General features: G+C 35.4%; 1 protein-coding gene across 1 annotated transcript in view; it reads left to right on the top strand.

Moving 5' to 3' along the window:
• Ltn1 (E3 ubiquitin-protein ligase listerin) overlaps positions 1–20435 on the top strand; it is a 68063-nt gene that overhangs the window by 31066 nt on the left and 16562 nt on the right. Inside the window, exons 15-22 of the mRNA XM_076461295.1 lie at positions 3390–3570; positions 4069–4368; positions 4933–5051; positions 16015–16128; positions 17398–17525; positions 17912–18065; positions 18751–18895; positions 19338–19554. Coding sequence (XP_076317410.1) covers positions 3390–3570; positions 4069–4368; positions 4933–5051; positions 16015–16128; positions 17398–17525; positions 17912–18065; positions 18751–18895; positions 19338–19554 — 1358 coding nt within the window. The remainder of the gene's footprint in view (positions 1–3389; positions 3571–4068; positions 4369–4932; positions 5052–16014; positions 16129–17397; positions 17526–17911; positions 18066–18750; positions 18896–19337; positions 19555–20435) is intronic.

Here is a 20435-nt window from a genome sequence, read left to right on the forward strand (position 1 = left end):
CTCTTAGTTCTCCCTCTGTCCTGTAATATTGTGATTCATGCTGAGTCATCTGTTCTTGCTACAACACTGCATCGACAGCCAAGGTATTTTTTTCATCTATGCATAGATGACAAGACTACCCTACACAATGTTTTAAGCCTTATTTTTGTTCAAAATGATGATTTCTTTTGGTGTGGGCTCATTAAAGGTAAAATCATCAGGATTCCATCTGACAATTCCATAACAGTATCTTGCATTTCCTATCAAGGGGTCACTTTGTCCAGGGTTCTTTGTTTTTGAACTTTGGATCATCCTTCTCAGGACTATTCCTATCATTTCATCCTACTAGCTTGCCATGTTCCATGGATGGTGATGCATTCTTTCTTGATAAGATAGGATTACAACTCTTAAATCTTCCCACCAATCAGTATATTACCCAAGGTACTAGTTATAATTTGTTCCAATCCATAGTTAGATGTTGTTAATAGCACCAGATTAGCACCTAAAGCCTGGTTTCTGCTTCTGTGGTACCTTTAGGAGTGTCCCCTCTTCCACTTTCTTTTTGGAGGCAGCCATGATCTGACATCATACACCCAGCTATACAGAAGCTCAAACTTTAAACTGAAGTAATGTAGCCTTTTGAGTAGTGTCGGAGTTTAATTTCTAAGATTGTCATGTATCTGTCTCAGTATCTGTTTAGACCCACAATAGAAATTTATCAACAACTGGTGCTCATATTGACAATGGTTTATTGAGAAGAGTTTGTTGAACCCTCTTCAATTAGAAGTGCCAAACATAACTTATTTTTTTAACCTGGCTATTTGACAAAGGTTTTGCATTTTCCACAATCACATTGTACAAGGTGCCCTTATCAACTACAGTTTGATACTTAACAAAAACTTCTTTGAGTCACTAGTACTCTTCTGCTTCTTCACATTGTTTTGGGTTCTTTGTTTCAAATGATCATTTCAGTTACCTAACTAGTATATTAAGGTGGCATTACATGTCCTTTCTTAACACCCATTTGAGACTTTAGTCTCATGTGCCATTTTACCACCTTTCTGTCCTCATATCAGTTTCTCTTCCTTAAGACATGAAGCAACCAGGGAAGAAGATAAATCCTTTCAACAGTTCATCTTATCGCTACTTCTCACTTCTATGGCTGATCAGATACAAGTTGTTTACTATGCCCAGTGAAGATCTTGAAGGTTTCGTCGCTTGCGCTAATGCCTTTAGAGATGTTAAACAACATCTTTATTTATTGGCATCATTCAGTTCCCTGGGAATTACTCCTGCTTATATTGCCAAGGTGGGTACAAAATTGAGTCATATCACTTATGCTGTGCCCTTAACAGTGTGGTTGATTTGCCCACTGGAGAATATTGTGCAAGTTGACACTTTTATCTTGCATTTGTAGAATCTGGCAGTATCTTCACCTGAGAGTTTCAACTAACCCCTGTAGCTATCTTAACCCCATCTGCTAGATTAAACAAAGGAGTGAGTATTAAAACTCTTGTTTCTTCTTTACTTTTTTAGGGCTTCCCACATCATTTTCTCTGGATCTCACTCAGTGGTGAGTGTTGTTCAGACAGATGTGCTTTTATTAAACCAATTTCACATTAGCAACCACTAATTCAATGTACTTTATTAAAGTTGTACCAGGATGTACTGCTGTACTATGCTGGATTCCCAACCATAGATTATCATAAGTAAAGCATAAGGGAATCTTGCTCATCCTTGTTAATCACTGGATTTAATAAATTAAGATCAGTTTGTTTACTTCTTCAAAATTTAGGGAACTTGTTTCACTTATTGCACTGTTTCTGTAGCAGTGTTCTTCAAGACTTTCCAATGTGCCATTACCCCCTAGATTCTACTAGAAGAGCTAGGGAATCCTTCTCACATGTGGTTTCCATTGTTTTGGGTGATAGACAGAGGCATTTCTTCTGAGTATTACAGTGAATTTTCTTCTACTCTTGGAGAAGAAAACAAAGTTGGGGGTCTTTTTATCTAGGCCCCTGGATCTTTTTCTCCCAAATGATGGTAGGAGAAGCACCAGCTTACACAGGAACCTACTTGTAATTCTGATTTGTATTTGATGTTTGGTTATCTGATTGGGTTGAATGTGGCCCTTCTTTTTGATCAATATTGGTTCAGAACATTATTCGTGGAAAAGGGTCCATTGTCTTCTTGTCATTCCAAACTCAGAGTAGTCCTATTCTGGGTCCTTAGTTGAGCACAATTTGTACTACATCCTCCCCATAATTCTGGAGACAAAAGATTTACCTTGCCTATTCATTTGAGTAGTGAAAATGGGTGTTTGTAATTTCAGACTGCACGAGTTCCGCTTTCTCAGATTGAGACTGGAATACAAGACCCAGTCATACTGAGTTTGGGGTGTTGTCTTTTGGACTTCTTAAGGTTGATGAAAAGGTTTTTCCAATTTGGTATTGTTTACTCTGCATGGATGCATTACTATATAGCTATAGGTTGGGATCAACTCACAAGTGTACATGTGTGTATGTATATATATGTTGTGGTCTAATTGCCCTGACCACTAGTGCCAATATAGAGACCAATAGCCCTGTAATTCCAACCCCGAGCAGTGGAACCTCAGCTATATGGTTAGGGCCTGGCCAGTAATGATTGATAGATCATGTGCATTTCCACACACAGTACATGAAATAAGTTCTGGGTGAAGAGCATGCCTATTCTGTATATAGTGTGGTCCCAACTACATTGCCAATCTCCTAATGACATACCTATGATTTATGCAGATATTTCTCTATGGATATTGCCCTTACCAGCCTCACCTTGTCAACATGGGATTCTAGCTGTAGTATGAAAGGAGGTAAGAATGTTTTGGTAGTTAATTTTTTTATATTTAAAATATTTTTATAATAGTATATTTCTGTTCATACTCTCTCACCCTTTCTCCTCACTAACAGTTGGTGTCGGAGACTGCAGATTGAGTCAGTCTAGAAAAAGTGATAATATTATCTGAATGAGGTGCTTATACCAGGATAGAGAATGCATTGAAATAGGTGGAGAATGTCATGTGACAGATATAGCAAAGTACAGTTAAGTGAAAAATAAATGACTGGAATAAGTGATAAAAATTCAGACAAATGCTTAGATGGGCAAGGAAAGGAAATCCTGGCAGTCAAGTAACAGCTGTAGTAATAAGGGAGTTATTAAATGAAAATGCATTTTCCATTTAAGATGATGCTAACATTTACAAGAAGTTTAGCATTTATTATTATTAGAACTGAAATTAAATGTGTATTTGTGCTTATATCAGATATTTTGCTCTTGAACTTTTCATTTTAATAAAGTGTAATTTTGAAGGAAGTTGAGCTGTTTTTTTTTTTTTATCTTTACAAGTATTTAATGGATTTATCTATTTTTAGTTTGAATGCCATCATAGACTGTACCTGGCAACTTCTTACTTCTGTATACGATGCTTTAACACAGGCTGATGAGAGTGATGCAACTCCACCTCTCCATCACCCTGTTTTAGCTTTTTATCTGGAAAATTTGCTTCAATCAGCAGAGCAATGGAATCAGTTAGAAAAAGCCATTCCAACAGGGGTAAATTTGCTACCATTACTTCATACTATAATGTAAGCGTAACACTTGTTTCTTAGAAGCTGCCATTTGCACATACATTTTATTTTGATAGTTTTATTCAGAATCATGCAGCATTGGATAAGTTGAAATTAAGTCTTAATAACAAATGTTATTTCATAGGTAATGCCAGGTGTAGTAACTTACCTTGCTGTCTCAATACTTCATTTTAACGTGAATCTTTTCATAACAAAACTGCATTAAAAGAGAGCTATAGTAAAGCCTTTATAACTTGGTGAAACTGCTGTCAAGTTATTTTCAAATGTTTTAAAATTCTGTTGTTTCTGTGTATAATTAAATTTGGTAATATCAGCTTAATACTGAATTATTCTTTACTTAAGATTGCAAACTGGAAAATGTTAGTAAAACAAGAAAGATTTTGTGTGTACTCCTACATCTCTGTATAATATTTATATCTAAATGTGCATGTGTGGTATGAAATAGCTTTTTAAATTATTTCAGATTATTTTAGAAAATTGGGTGAAAGGACATACGGTCTTGTTACATAGTGATGGTGACCGATCTGTGTTACTTTCCACTAAACAACATCCACCACAGCATATTTTTGTTGCTGTTTATACTGCAGAAATTCTTTTGCGACTTCATCAGTACTCTCCTGAAATAAATCCACCTGATGAAGCTTGTGGTGATGCAGCTCAAAGTTTACAGCAGTTCTGTCATCTGCAACTTAACTTGCCTCACATTTTGTTAGCCACAGTTTATTCTACTCTCGCAGGTTATGCTTATAAAACTGCTAAAGAGGTAAACATTTTCAGTGTTTCAAACCATTAGTGTAAATTTATACATATATAAATGCAGTGACTAGAAGTTATATCAACTAATGTATCTACCTGCTTAAAACTCTGTTAGATAAGCCAGTCTTATTAACAAACCATGCTTTATTTCTTTTAGAAAACTCCAGTATTTCGTATACTGGATTTTGAGAAAAGTGATAGAAATATTTATTTGTGTTTTTCCTTGGAAAAGTTATGTAATGTTACATTTTTTGTTAACTTTTCTTATGGTACTTTTAAGCAATGAAAGTTGAATTTGAATCTTAGAAGACCATGTCATCAAATATTTTCCCTAAAGTAGATAAATTTGTAAATCATACAGAGTTTGACAACTTTTTATTTTGAATTTTTCTAAAGCAAATAATTTCATCTATAAAGAAAAGAATAAGTTTTTTTATGCTCACATGCAGATTAAATTTATTTTTATACTGTTTATTTTACTTAACAATAAGGTTTTCAAAACTGTCTTTATTTATTGACAGATATATAAAAATGTTGATATGTTTTTATGTGGTTTATATATATTTTACAGTCCACTGAAGGTTTAACTAGACAGGAACTACATACCATGATCAACAAATCATCTTCAGCACTTATAAAAAGCCTTTCTACATCAGCTATGGAGGAAATGTTAGACAAAATAGGACAACGGTAAGTATATTAATAGTCTTGAACATAGTAAATAGTCATATCCCACTTTCTGAATACTTTTTTGTTACATGTGTAGAACTCATCCTTATTAAATTTAGCATAAGTTGCTGAACAAAGAAAAATCTTGACATGAATATGTATATAATTGTATACATGGTAATTTCTTGGAATCTGTGTTTTGGAAGCAAAGCTTTCCACTCAGTGATTATTTAATATACAATACTCACTGAATTTTTCCAACATTTTTACCACATTTTTTTATCCTGCATTTGCTATGGTTTCCTGACTTGTATGTTTTTGAAACTTATGGGTAGAAATGCCTTGCTGAAGGGAGTTGGTTTACATTTTGTCATTCTTCATATGTTATGTAAGGTTACTTTTTTTTGTCCCTTGATGTTTGCAGCCATTCCAGAAGGATTGGAATCACAGATTGATATTGCCCTTTTGTATTCTTCCTTGTCTTTGTTGACCTTTCAACTTTCTTTGACTCCTACTGAAAGTTATTACACCACTGCTGGTCCTGTGTCCTGACCCCTTACTTTGTTTCCTCAATCTGTTGGCACCCAGAATAGCTTCCATCCTTATCTGTTGCTGGTGTCATTGGTGACTATACCTTTTGCCAGTGGGGTCTGTGGCTGCATGGTTACAGTATTTGTTTGGGTATCTTGAATTCCTTCAACACAGATCTGTTGGTACTCCTGGTTGTGATGATGGGGTTGGTCATTCAGTTCACGTCTCCAACTTCATTCTCCAAACCTGTGGTATTTACATCCTCAACAGATCCACATAGTATGGATTTTCATTCTAAGGCTATTAGAGATTTTTTGCTCAAGGGGATAATAGAGAGAATTGATCCCTTTCTTCTTGGATTTTTTTTACCATTTATTTGTTGTGCCAAAAAGACAACAGGTTGGAGTTCAATCACTGATCTTTCTTGTTGCAACCAGTTCTTAGATTCTACCAGGTTCATGATGGAGTCTTTTCTTATCCTGTGTTGGCATTTTTCACCAAGTCTGTGGATGACCAAATTTGATGTTGCTGATACCTGTCTTCATGTTCCAATAGTAGAATGATGCCACCTCTATTTACATTTCATGTCATGTGTCTGCCCTTTTATCTAGCATCTACACTTTGTGTCTTCTGTAGTTATACAAGCTTTTTATCATTATCTTCATTCTTTGGGTCTGTGCACACACCATTATGTTGATTACTGGTTACTCGTTGCACCATCTCATCAGTTGGTGGAACAGCACTCCCAGACTTTCCTTTCAAAAGTCACCAACGCATATGTATTTCAGTTAGGCTCAGCCAACTGCTGTCATGATCCATGCTATGAAATAGATAGTCAGGCTCTTACTCATGTTTCCTTCTCCTATTGCTTGGATAGTTCTCTCTCTTTTAGGGATGTAGGCATTTTTTAAGTCTCTAATTCCACTGGGGAAAGCACACATGTGATCCCTTAAGTAGTCCCCCTCTGTGTGGATTCCTGTACAGGGTGAGGGGACCTTCCAGGGAAGGTTCTGTTTTTTCAGTTTATCTCCTCTGTGATCTTAACATCCACCCCCGTGTTTGCCGTGCGTGGCAACTCGTGAAGGGAAGGAGAGGATCCTGGTGGTTGAGGGGTCCAACCCTAACACACCACTTTGGCCTTGAATTCCTGTAGATGGGCGACCTTGGGGTGGTGCCTCTTGGGTCAGTTGGCTGGTCCACTTGGGCTAAGGTCAACCAAGTACCAGTGTTGGATGTTCTCAACAGGTGTTGTGGAAATTGTAACTGATGCTGGTGTTTGGGTATACTGCTAATGAAATCCTGGTGTTGCTGCAGTGTGTTTGTTTGACATTGTAGTGCATCTCCTCGTAGGGCTCCATGGTGGGTGGTGTCAGTGGCACCAAAATTTCCCTTTCTTTTATTATGGATTCTCCAAATAAAAACTTAAATAAAATAGTGAAAAACGGTCCATAACTAAACGACCACATCTTGATGTTTCTGAGCAGCAATCTTCAACATTTGTACCACCTGTTGTACCTCATTTTCTTATCCTACATTCTCTTTCAGACAAACCTTTAGGGAAAATGTCTTCCTTTTTCATTCAGAAGGGACTAGAGGGATTTGCTATCTCTCCAAAGTCAGTAAAGAAGCTTGGATCTGGTGACATATTGGTGGAAATATTCACATCTCAACACAGTGAACTCCTTGCATTCAAAGGCCATTGGGGATAAACCTATTGAGGTTACATCTCATGCTACTTTGAATTCATCATGAGGAGTTATTGTTGAGAGGGATTTGAAGAACATCACAGAGTCGGAGATTCTCGCTGGTTTCTCCACTCAAAGAGTTTCTGCAGTGAGGCATATCTCCACTTGCAAAGATGAAATTACGATGCCAACCAGTATCCTTGTTCTGACATTTACATCACCATGTCCACCTGCCACCATCAAGGCAGGTTATCTTAATTGCAGGGTATGTCTGTATATTCCAAACCCTCTCCGATGTTTCCAGTGTCAGAGGTATGGTCACTCAAAGACATCATGTTGTGGTTCCCTGACGTGTGCTCGTTGTGGTGGCAAGGACCATGATGTTTGTGAGTGTGAAATGGACCCTCATTGTATCAACGGCAATGGCTCTCACTCGTTTTACTTTCATTCTTGCCCTAAATGGTTGGAAGAAAAAAGAGGTGCAGCATTTGAAAACGATTCATAACATTACTTTTCCTGAGGCTCGAAAGTTGCTGTCCACCACTTTATCTCGCACGTATGCTGCTGCACTTTGTTCCACAACTACAGTGGAAGTGCAGACAGATCTCTCTGTGCCTCCAAAAGAACCATTCTCAAAACAAATGAAAACATTATTAAACAAGTTGATGAATCAACTTCAACACCCATCTCTGTCCCTTACATATATTCCAACAAACCCCAAGATCCACATCCTGTGGTTCCAGGTACAGGTATTTCCTCAGATACATCTTCTTCTCCCACCCCAAATTGCAAAATAATCATTCGTTCATGTCCTCAGTCACTGGAATCCTCTTCCAACAGCAAAGACCTGCCTGATCAACCCAGGGAAGGTCCATGGAGGTCAATAGACCTTCCTCGAATAAGAATAATAACGAAAAAAGACGTGGTCGTAAACAGAAGGGTTCTCCACCCAATTTGTCTACACATAAATAAAAATGGTCACCTTGATACAGGAGAATTTTCAAGGTTTACGTTCTAATCTGGATGACATTTAAACACTAATTGCATCCTACCATCCTGTATGTCTTCTTACAGGAAACATTTCTGAAACCTGCCGATACAGTCATCTTTGGCATTTTTCTGTGTACAGCATTGATAGGCTGTGTGATGGAAGAGTGCATGGAGGGGTAGCATTGTTGGTTGATGAGCATGTGCCCACACTGCTTTTGCCACTTGACACACCCTTGAAGGCCATAGACATCTGTGTTTCTTTGGGTCATACCATCACTGTTTGTTTTGTCTACCTGTTGCCTGGAGAGACACGATCAATCAGACCTTGATGCTCTCATTGAACAGTTGCTGTCTCTCTTTTTAATCCTGGGGGACTTTAATGGACATCATCCCCTCTGGGTAAGTGCTGATATTGATAGAAGGGGTCACTCTGTAGAGCATGTGCTCTCTGGTCATAACCTTTCTCTTTTCAATACTGGTTCTTCTACTTATTTTCATGCACTTTGTCAGTCCTTTACTGCTATTGATCTGTCACTTTGCTCCCCTTCATTATTCTCTCATTTTTCATGGAGGGTTGACAATAATCCACGAGGCAGTGATCATTCTCCTATAATTTTGAGAGAGACTGGCCATGGTAAATGCCACCCAACCCACATGCACAGGTGGAAGCTGGATCAGGCAAACTGGCCCTCTTTCACTGCTGTTGCAAAACTTGATCCTGCCATCGTCTGTAAACCATCAATAGACGACTGTGTGGCAGCAATAACTGACTGTATTATACAAGCAGCTGCTCAATGTATTCATAAAACCTCAACACGTTTTCCACTATATCCTCATCCATGGTGGAATCCTGCTTACCACATGGCATGGAAGCCTCAAAAATGGGCCTGGGATACTTTCTGTAGATGTCCCACACTTTCAAACCGTATCTCTTTCCAGGGGGCCTGCACATATACTCGGTGGGTAAGACGTCAAAGCCAGAAGGAATCTTGGATTAAGTTCACAACTGGCATATCTTTTACCACCAGTTCCAAAGTCATATGTGACAAGATTTGAAAGGTCAGTGGGCAATATAATTCTGTCTCCCTCTGAATCTGGCTCTCTGATGCCCAGGAAGTAGCTGATACTTGGAGCATCACCAATACTCTAGGTGAAAGCTTTTACCAGGAATCTAGCACTTCTACTTCTTCTTCCATCTTCTTAGTCATCAAGACTCGTGCAGAGTGATCATCTCTTTTCTTTCGAGCTGATTGTCTCTATGACCATAATCGTACCTTTACACTAGCGGAACTCAAACTGGCCCTTCATTGGTCTGGCAGTACATTGGTTGGACCTGATGATGTACACTATGACATGCTGCACCATCTACCTTCTGCTTCTCTTGCTACTCTTCTGATTGTTTTAACCAGATCTGGTAGGAAAATGTTTGTTTTTTCCTGATGCCTGGTGCCAGGCTATTGTCCTACCTTTCTCTAAGCCTGGGAAGGATCCCAAGATTCCTTTAAACTACCATCCAATTGCATTGACGAGTTATCTCTGTAAGACCTTCAAGAGGATGATTAATGCTCATCTTGTTTGGTTTCTCGAATCAAACAACCTCCTCTCCCAGTGTGGGTTCCAATGACAGTGCTCCATCTGATTCGATTTGAAACATCAATCAGAGAAGCCTTTCTCAAATGACATCTTGTATCAATATTGTTTGACATTGAGAAGGCTTATGATGCAACATAGAGATATGGCATTTTACAAGATCTCCATATATGTGGGTTACGTGGCCATTTGCCCATTTTTATTAAAAATGTTTAATGAACAGGAGATTCCAAGTTTGTGTGGGTTTGACACTTTCCCGTTCTTTTCTACAGGAACTTGGAGTCCCACAGGGTTGGGTTTTGAGTGTCACACTTTTCAGAATAAAACTTAATGCCAACTCTGAACAACTCCCTCTCACTGTTGCATACGGGCTCTGTGTCAACGAATTTCGCATCTCATATCAGTCGTCGAACATGAAGTATATAGAGCGGCAGCTACAGACTGCCCTCAATTGTTTACTGAAGTGGACCACAGCAAATAGCTTTAATTTCTCTCTCTAAAACCATTTGCATGCACTTTTGCCATCAACAGGGTATTCACCCTGATCCTGAACTTTGTATTAGTGAAGTTGTGGTCCCTGAAACAAAGTTCTTGGGGCTTATCTTTGACTGTAAGCTGACCTTTATACCACACATCAAGCAGCTACAGGTTAAATGTACAAGAGCACTGAACATCCTCTGTGTCCTCTCTTCCATCAGTTTGGGAGTAGATTGATGTTCTGTGTTAAAGATATATCATGCTCTTATTTGATCGAAACTCTACTATGGATCAATGGTCTATGGCTCTGCCAAACCCTCGGCCTTAAAGATGCTGGACCCCATTCATTATCAAGAACTTTGGCTCTGCACTGGGGCTTTCAGCACTTCCCCAGTTCAGAGCTTATACATAGTCTCATGAACCTTCTTTGCACCTCCACTGTTTGCATTTATCTTTACTGTATGCTTCAAATCTTCATTCCTTACCAGAGCATATCACCTGTCGTGTTTTCCTTCCTCAGTGGGCCATACTTTTTCACAACAGACGGTCTGCCATTGCTCCTTTTAGCCTTTGTATCCATGGCTTTTTACAGTCCCCAGTTGTGAACTATCTTTAAGTCATCTGAGAAAAGAAGACACTCTCGATTGGAAATAATGTCTGCTATTTGCTGAACATCTTTTGAACCATCCTTCTGTTCCTATTTATACAGATGGTTTTAAATGAGGTGTCTGTGTGGGCTCTTTGATGGTTTGTTGTGGTTCAGTGGTTGCATGCAGAATCCCCTCTACAGCTTCTGTGTTCACTGTTGAACTGTATGCAATTTCTCTTGCCTGGATCATGTAGAAGCTAAGCAGTGCTCAAACAGCACTATTCATACTGACTCGCTTAGTTCTCTACTGGCCCAGGAATCGCTTCACGTTGGTTCACACCCTGTTCTCACCGAAATTCAAAACCAACTGGTCCATTTCTCTTTAACATCTACTGGGCAATGTTGGTATTCGTGGGAACGAGCTTACCGACACCGCAGCTAAATTTATCTGCTTTGGCACTATCACTGCTGTGCTTGTTCCATACATGGACTATGGTCTTGTATTCAAGGTTCAGCTCTGTGCCAGCTGGTAGTTGGCTTGGAGTGAGCAATGCGAAATCAAGCTTTTCCAAATGAAACCCTATATTGGACTTTGGCCATCTTGCTTCTGTAAGGATCGGAAAGAGGAAGTTGTTTTAACATTGGTCACAGTCTTTTAACTCATTTTGTTTTATCTGGAACTGATGCATCAATGTGTAGTTTGTGTAATACTCAGATCACAATAAGATGCATTTTACTTTCTTGCCATTGTTGAGAATTGTAATGACGGCACCATTTTAAACATGTTCTGTTCCAAGGGTTGTCCATAATGTTAGACAGTGTTATTGGTGATGGTGACACTGTCCACCTTAATAATATTTTTAGTTTTTTAAAGGTCATTTAATCTTTTTAATGCCATTTAAGTTTTTAAATTGATACATTAAACCTTTTTTAATGTGGTTTCCTTTTAAGAATCACAGTCCATTTAGCTCGATTTGAAATTAGAAAATGGCCATAACATTAAATAACTCAAAACCAGGACTGGAAAGTCAACTTCAGGTGACTAACACTGATATTTGAACTATCCATTTGAACTACCCTTTAGTCATCCAGGCGAGTTATTATTAAAATTTTGCTGCATGTCTTTTAAAACTTTTATTATTTTACTTTTTGAAAATGGCCATAATAATGTCAAAGAACTCAGAACCAGGACTGGCAAGACCAACTTAAGGTGAGTGACAGTGGATTTTGTACTTGCCTGTTAGTCTTCCTGGCAAATTATGATAATTACAATAATGCTACAGAAAGTTCTTTACAACTTGAATTACTGAAGTTTTTCTCTTAACATTATAGACATAAACATTGGTTTTATGCTATTTGTTTGTTTGTTTTTAAACTTTGTTTTGTTTTACCTTAATTTCCTTTTATGAATTTTACTAAATTTACTTTAATTTTAACTTTTTAACCAGGTGTTTGGTGCAGATAGCTTAGCTGCTTTGTGCTATAAAACACCAAATCAACCAACCAACCAACCTTTAAGTATCACTGAATGACTTACTTGATCATCCAGTCTCCTTTTTTCAGGACAGTATCTTGCATCTCAAGCAGTGGTTGGATCAGAAAAAAATCTTAAGATGCCTCATTTTTGGGATGGGGTGCATGTGTCAATAGTCAGGAATTCCAGGATCTACAGACAGGTGATGAATCTTTTTTTCACATCAGTATTTTAGAACTTCTTACAGTCCAGTGGGTAATGGCTCAAGGTCTGCCTCTATTGAAGCAAAATATTGTCATGATTCATTCCAACAATTCAATGGTGATATATTACATTTACCATAAAGGAACCATGAAATCTAGGGTCTTTTGTTTTGAAACTTTTGGTATTCTCTACTAGGCTTGCTCCAATCATATCAACCTCTTAACTTACCATATTCTGGAGTTGTTGAATTTAATAGCAGATCATCTATCTTGGCTCAAACAAATTCTCCTGACTAAATGGATGCCACATTGTGAGGTTTACAGGTAGATTTTCTGTCTCTTCAGGGCTCTAGTGATCAGTACGTTGACCACTCACTCTGTGGAAAGTGTTTCCAAAGTAGATGTGCTTTTATCAACCCAACACTACACTACAACCACTATTTTACCATTGTTACTTCCAGTTACAACAGCCTCTGTAGAAATGAAGTGTTCCGTAAGACCACCTAGGAGCTCAGCATGGGGTATTATCTTACTATGTTGAACTGTCATTCATGGAATATCATGAGTAAAGCTAAAGGGGATCCTGCCAATCCTTACTAATCATTGGATTGAATAAATTAGGGTTGGTTTTGCTTTAAAAACATATGGAACTTAGTTCACCTACTGGACTGGTTCCTCCCCTGCTGGTATAGCAGCAAGTCTATGAATTTACAATGCTAAAATCAGGGGTTCAGTTCCCCTTGGTGGACTCAGCAGATAGCCTGATGTGCCTTTGCTATAAGGAAAATGCACACACACACAAACTTACTGGTTTCAGATCATTATTACTCAAGACTCCCCAACACACATTAGTCACCAGTTTCTACTAGTTGAGGTAGGGAATCCTTCCCACACCTGATTTCTTGTGTAAGAGATCCTTCTCATTTCCACCTGACCAGTGGTGTGCCCATGGTGTTGATGTTCATTTTTTTCATTTTTTCTTTCTTTATGTTGTCTAATTTTCCTTGTTGGAACATTGGTCTTACATTCCAAGTTGCAATTATAATGTTATCTTGATTGCAAACAGTAAGTGAATGACAGTCAAGTGTCACATTTTGCCTGTAACAATTTATACTGACAAGATATTTTGACACTGAACCTTCTTTTTAGAGTCACCTGGTAGAGATAGGCACTCAATCAGGGTATTTCTGTTAGTCATGTAGTCCACTGCTAAAAGTTTAGTATTTATTAGATCCATTTAATAATGTCATGATGTGTGTGTGTGTGTATAAACACATGCACACACACACACATTTATATATTCCTTTCAACAAGTTCCAAAAGATTCAGGTTATTTGTCAGAGGCTTCTTGTTCTGTAGTTATATTGTGTGTAGGATATGTGGTTTTCATTTTTGGTGTTTCATTTTTATATGCTACACATAATAAACTTTTATATCTTCTGCAGTAGTTTATTTGAAGGTATTTTACAGTTAGTGAATATCTTATTGTCACTTTGTATGTGTGTGTGTGTGTGTTTAGAAGTTTTAAGGTAGAAATTTATACATATTTCTGCTACCAACTGTTATGCTAAACAGAATGTGCTGACAACCATTCATCTTTGAATTGAAACTAATTGAAGTTATTTAGCTAATATCAAATAATAGGTTTTTCTTGGTCACTGATAATAGTTTGAGAGATTTATCTAGTGATTTGCTAATGCTGGTCTCATGCTTACCAAGATAATTAATCATTGGTATTATTTGCCAAATAGGCAGCTCATGTAAATATATTAATGTAAGTATATTCATAATTCATGTCATAAGTTGTGTGTATCTAAATAGTAAATTGGAGATAGATTTAGGGCTGTATAAATAACAATGTGGCTGGTTTCTCTTTTAATTCATTTTCAAAAAGTTGTTTTGGTTATTACATTTTTAAAAAATGACTGGTTATTTTTGAATTACAATCACTCATGAAGTATTATATTTTTGGCTCAGTGTGTATTTGTGTGGAGGACTTATTAAAATCTAATAAGCTGACTCAACCTCATGAAACACTAAGATTATTGCTAAAAGTGTATCCATGACTTATACCCATTACTGATGACTTGGAACATTTTACATTTTGTTTTTCAAGTGTATTTAAATTCTGCATGGGTTTGTCTGTATAACATTATGAGAGACATTCTTAATTTGTTTCTTTTCAAAACTTTATACAACATTGTTGTTTTGGCCCTGAGAATATTGTCTAACATTGTTGTACAATATTGCTTTTTTTTTATCACAGTTGTTTCATTTACAGAATTTTGTACACCACTGTTTTTAAGTTTAAATATTTTACAGTTCTTGTAAAATGCTTGCTTTTTTTAAAGAGCTTTTTGCATTTCTGTTGTTAGATATTGATAATTTGCTAATATGTGATTTGAAAAACATTGCATGCAGTTTCACTGTATTCATGGTTAATGGCTTACTAATAATAATTTATCATGCCAAAATTATACCAAGCAGAATTTTTATTTAAATTGTAATCAGGATATTTCATTTAGCTTATTTAATAAATTTTAAACTTGTTTCATATTCCTTTACATGTTTTTTCTAAACATTTCTGAGATTTTCTTTGCCTATTCAAGCATTTATGTCATTTGGTTACAAATGATTTAGTTTCAATCTGTCCCATCTTGTTCCTCAATAAAACCTTTCCTGTCATACTCTAACATTATCATTCAAATAAAGTTTGAAATGATAAAGCAAGCTTTTCACAAACTTTAAGAAAGAGAAAATCAGAACTTTCATTGTGGCAGTAGTCATTCACAAATATCTTTTCTTGTAATTAAATGTCATCAAGCTAAACTTTTATCAGCTTGTCCTAAATTCCACAAGAGTTTTTGATAACTTGAAGTCATATAAGTCTGAAAGTGCAGAAAAAGGTTTCTTTGTGAGTTTAGGTTGCTAACCTATATCTTCTTAGTTTAGTAACATAGGAAAATACATCACATGTTACAAGACGTTACTGTTTAAGGTTGAGAAACAGTAATTGGTGAAAAATTGATAACACTACACTTGTATACCATTAACCAGATAAAATTAGCATGACTTTGTTCAAAACTTTATAAAAACAAATCAAGGAATTCACAAAATTAAAAATTGTGATTTATTTTAATTTTTGTTTAATGAACTTCCATTCTGAAATGTGTTTTTGTGTGTGGGAGAGAAACTATGAGACTATTTTCCACAGGTTTCTGGCTTAATGGGTTTTGCCCTCAAAGCAGGATGTATCATTCAGAGTGTGATAAAGTATAGAACTTTGTAAAAATTTGCTAAATTTTGTAAATATTCCTTTTTAATACATAATATTATAAAATGCTTTTTTTAAGTTTTCATGACAAAAGAATCTATTATTCATTACCTAACACCATATCTTTAAACAAATAAATCTATTTAAATATACTTTTTATTCCTCCACCAGAGCTCCAGACAGCGTGCTTTGGACAGTTGTACTTAGTCATTTATGTGCTCAGATGGAAAACTGTGATGTTAATCTAAGGCACTGGCATACTAAATTTGCTTCTACTCTTGATGTGTAAGTTGTGAGTTTTCTCTTTTTGTTGTAAATTGTAACATTCTATATTACCAAAGTACATTTCAACTAGAATACAAAAATTGATATTGTGTCTTTGCATTAATAAACCATGTAGGTTGAAAATTTACAGGACTGTTACATTGTTATAATGTCATTTTTATTATTTTTTATGATGGGCAATTATTTATTTCAAATTGTGAGTCATAGATTACTCAAAAAATCAAATCAAGCGCAACCTATACAAATTCCCAACTCTCGAAGCTTTATCTCAAAATTTCATAATTGTTGAGTTTTAGTATGTTCTCTAAAAATAGTTATTTACATTTCTTACCTCAAGGACTTTAGTAAATCATAGCACATGTGACCATTGATTAATCAATAATAGTCAATAAGACCTTAGTTTTTTCAGTGGTAATTGTAGATCAAAAGTCATTTGATCCTCTTATGAAAAACTATATATGAATATGTGTTTGTATATATATGCACACACAATATTTTAATGGTTTTTCACAATTTATTGAAAATATCTTTAATTGTGTTTCTTGATAAACTATTAAAATTAAGTAGTAAATATTACTGCCACTTTTATATCTTCTGCTTTCTACTAAGTACATGTCATGGACTGTTATTTATCTTTTACAAATCTTCTAGTAATGCCTAACAAAATCTCGATGAAATGTATCTTATTCTTGTGTTATTGTATATGAATCAGATAAACAGTTATTGAATACTATTTGCTTATTAAAATAGGTTTGTCTTTAGAATGTTAATGCAGATATACACATAAAACTAATCCAAAAATGTGTGAAATAGAAGCATTGGTAACAGAAAAAAAAATTAAATACTTAAAGCTTCTTAGCTGTAAGTGGATAAATGTTTATATACAAAATAAGTATGAACTGTTACATACATTATCTGTTATAAAACCCTTTGTAATATTTTGATAAATGTTTCACAGCAACCACCAGTATTATTAACAGCATAAACAAACACAGTCACTACAGTTTGTTTTGTTTCACATATGCTTTTTATTTTGTTTGCACTTGCTTTATAAAAAAGAGATGCAATCATGTATTTGCTACATAGAATTGTTTGGCACAAAGATTTGATTGATGCACAACTCCCTTATTTTAGTTGAGGCTCATAGATATTTATGTAATCAAATAACACAGTTTAAATCTCAAAATAAAGTCAAAATTAATTAATGCACAGTATGTTTGATCTAACATAATGATTTTGGTATGTTATTAAAGAATTTTTGTGGTTAAGGTTTCAGGGAATAGAACACAGAAGAGTGCTGCAGCATATGGTACCCTTCTTGTCTACCGACTGCCAGAAGAAGATGCTTACAACTGTAATCAATCTCTTCCTCTGTTTAGAAGATTTCTCCAAGGAAGGTATGGTACCAATGTCTAAGTAACTAAGAATTAATCTGAAATTAGTATGTGATCTTATATTTTTAGGTAATTTGAATGTTATCTTTAGCTGTAGCTTACATGTTAATCTTACTATAGATAACTTAAACATCATAATAGCTCTAAATAATTTAAAGTACACATCAAAAATTTTGATTAGAAAATTGGCTTAGCTCTAGTTAACCTGACTCTTAACCTTTCTTGATATAACATTTTGGTTCTAAATTATTTGCATATTAGCTTAGCACTGGATGATCAGCTACTTTTGGATAGCTTGAACCATCATCTGGATAGAGATGTTTAAACTTTTACATGAATTGTAACCCTGAATTGTTATAGATTAAAATACCATAACATTTTTTTTGCAGGAGAAGATAGTTTTAGTTGTCTTTCTCTAATAACCACGTGTTGCCAACAAAAAGAAGTTATTCGTGATCTGTCCATAAAAGATGAATTGGGAGCTGTTTTGAATTTTCTCCATGGTCTAAAATCAACACAATCAATGCTCTTTGCATGTTGCAGGTGAATGGATTAGAATAATTTCTTTTTCCTTTCTTATTCTACAAACAGTGATAAATATTTGTCTTTGATGACCTGACTGTTAATCTTGCTTTAGTTAACTTAAAAAATCATTTCAGTTTAGCTCTAAGGGATATGAACATTAATTGACATGAATGTTATTCAAGATGTATGGTGGAGGCCATTGGTTGGACATGTGGTAAAGCTTAGGATTTCAGAGTATATGGGCCAAGCTCAAATCTATGTGATATCACAAAATACTCCCCACACATAAGCTTTGTGTACATTTTAAAAGTGACAATTTGTTAACATGAGTGATAGGGTGCTGCTAACTAAACACCTTTCTTCTGGTCAGTAGGTCAAACTTTGGAACATCAGCAGATATCTGTAGCAGCTTTGCCATAAATACAAATATGTTAGATTTGGTGTTTGTTGTCATACTCTCTTGTGCACTAAACATAATTTTGTCCTATGTATTTATTGTCACATTATATTTTTACAGTTATCATGATATGTTTATTTTATAAGGTTATCATATGTTGTCACTGTCAACTTACCTTGTATTTGTAATACATTGTTATGATGTCTTTATCATAATACTCTGTGACAGAAGTTTAACATATCATATAAAAATGTTTTTATTTAATTTATCATGATAAACATTTTCACACTTTTTGTTTTGAAACAGTAATCTACTTGAACAAAGGAAAGAGAATATTCTCTTCAGCTGCCAAGTTTGCCATTTCTTCTTGGTGATAGTGCAACAGTTGCCAACAATACTAACTTCTATCCAGTGGGATTTTCTGCTTTGTTTACTTGCTGATTGGATGCAGGCAAGTTTTTCAAGGTTTTCAGTCATGATACTTTGTATTCCCAGTGAAAAATACTGTAGAAATTCAACAAAAATGTAAAATATTGTTTATTTCATACAAATAGATATTTTGTGTTTTGTGAAGAAAAAAAAAGGGGGGGGACCTATTAATAGGAAAGGAAGTTTGTAATAAAACTGTATAACAAGCAGTATAGTTTTATTTACTGCAGTAATTAACATGAACAGTATTGGCATCTGTTAGATATATAACACCAAAATTCTGTAACTGCTGTTGTTATATGTGGTTTCTGTTACTCTAGCTGCAAAAAGTGAAATATAAACAAAAATGAATGTATGTGTTGTTTTGTGAAGATTTCTCAATGTAGTTTAATGTAATGCAATTATGTAACCCTTTTTTTTTGTATATTAATATCTTGGTATTTACTGTTGTTAAAACACTACAGAGTTGTAGCCACAGTGGAGATACCACAACAGACATCCCTTTACTTGTACTGATGAGAAAATCCTCCTTGCTACTAGAAACTGTGTCATCGCTTGTTGGAAACTTGAAGACGCATCCTCAGAAGGAGCTATTTCCACCCGATCTTTCAGATGAATGGCAGAACGTTTTTGTGGAAACTTTATATAACATTGTATTGCAACTTTTTTTTAACATAGCAGGTAAATAATTTACTTTTATTTGCTTTGCCATAATTTGTCAGTATCAAAATATTTAATTGGAAAGTCATGCAATGAAACAAAAGCTAAATGCAATAACCTATTGTGAATTTTTATTATTACACCACACATGACATTCTTAAACATTTTAATAGGGGTACATCATTTTCAACACTTCATGTTTATAAAAAACAACTAATTTTGAAGCTATTTATATTATTGTGGTATTACTATAATTCTGAAAGGTAGATTTCACTGGAAAGCTTTATTCCAAGATATGTTTAAAATGCATTTCATGCCAGTTGTTTTAACAAAACTTTAACATACTTTGCACAGGAACAAGCTGCTTTGTTTGAGATTTATGATCTATTCTAAAGAGCTAGAGATGTGAGAAAACATGTTCAAACATAGAAATAACTTACTCGTTTTGTAGAATACGTATATAATGTATTCTTATTGGTTACTGTCTTTTTTGTTTGTTAAATAAGAATCACAAAATTCTTTATTATATTGTTGAAAAACAATGACTGAGTGTTTGTGATTGTTAATAGTTAAGGTTACAGTTGCACTGAACGTTTCTTTTGAGGTTGCTTGAGTTAATTTGATTATTACCCCTTATCAAAAACACAGTAATTCCAGTAAATATCACTGCTAAATTAAATCAACTGCTTTGTTTGACTGTCTATCGCGTTAGTTATGTCACTGGTGAACCTTTAGATATTCATTGAAATTACTTGTTAATGCTATCCAGCAAGTGGCATCACTGCTTTATCTCTAGGTCTGATTATATTGATCGTGTCATGTTATTGTTCGGGTTTTGTGTTTCTTAAGGTAGAGCTACTACATGTGATATGTTTTACTTGTAAGAAGGCTGAATTGTAACT

This window comes from Tachypleus tridentatus, chromosome 10 (assembly GCF_004210375.1).
Source record: "Tachypleus tridentatus isolate NWPU-2018 chromosome 10, ASM421037v1, whole genome shotgun sequence".
Lineage (NCBI taxonomy): Eukaryota > Metazoa > Arthropoda > Merostomata > Xiphosura > Limulidae > Tachypleus > Tachypleus tridentatus.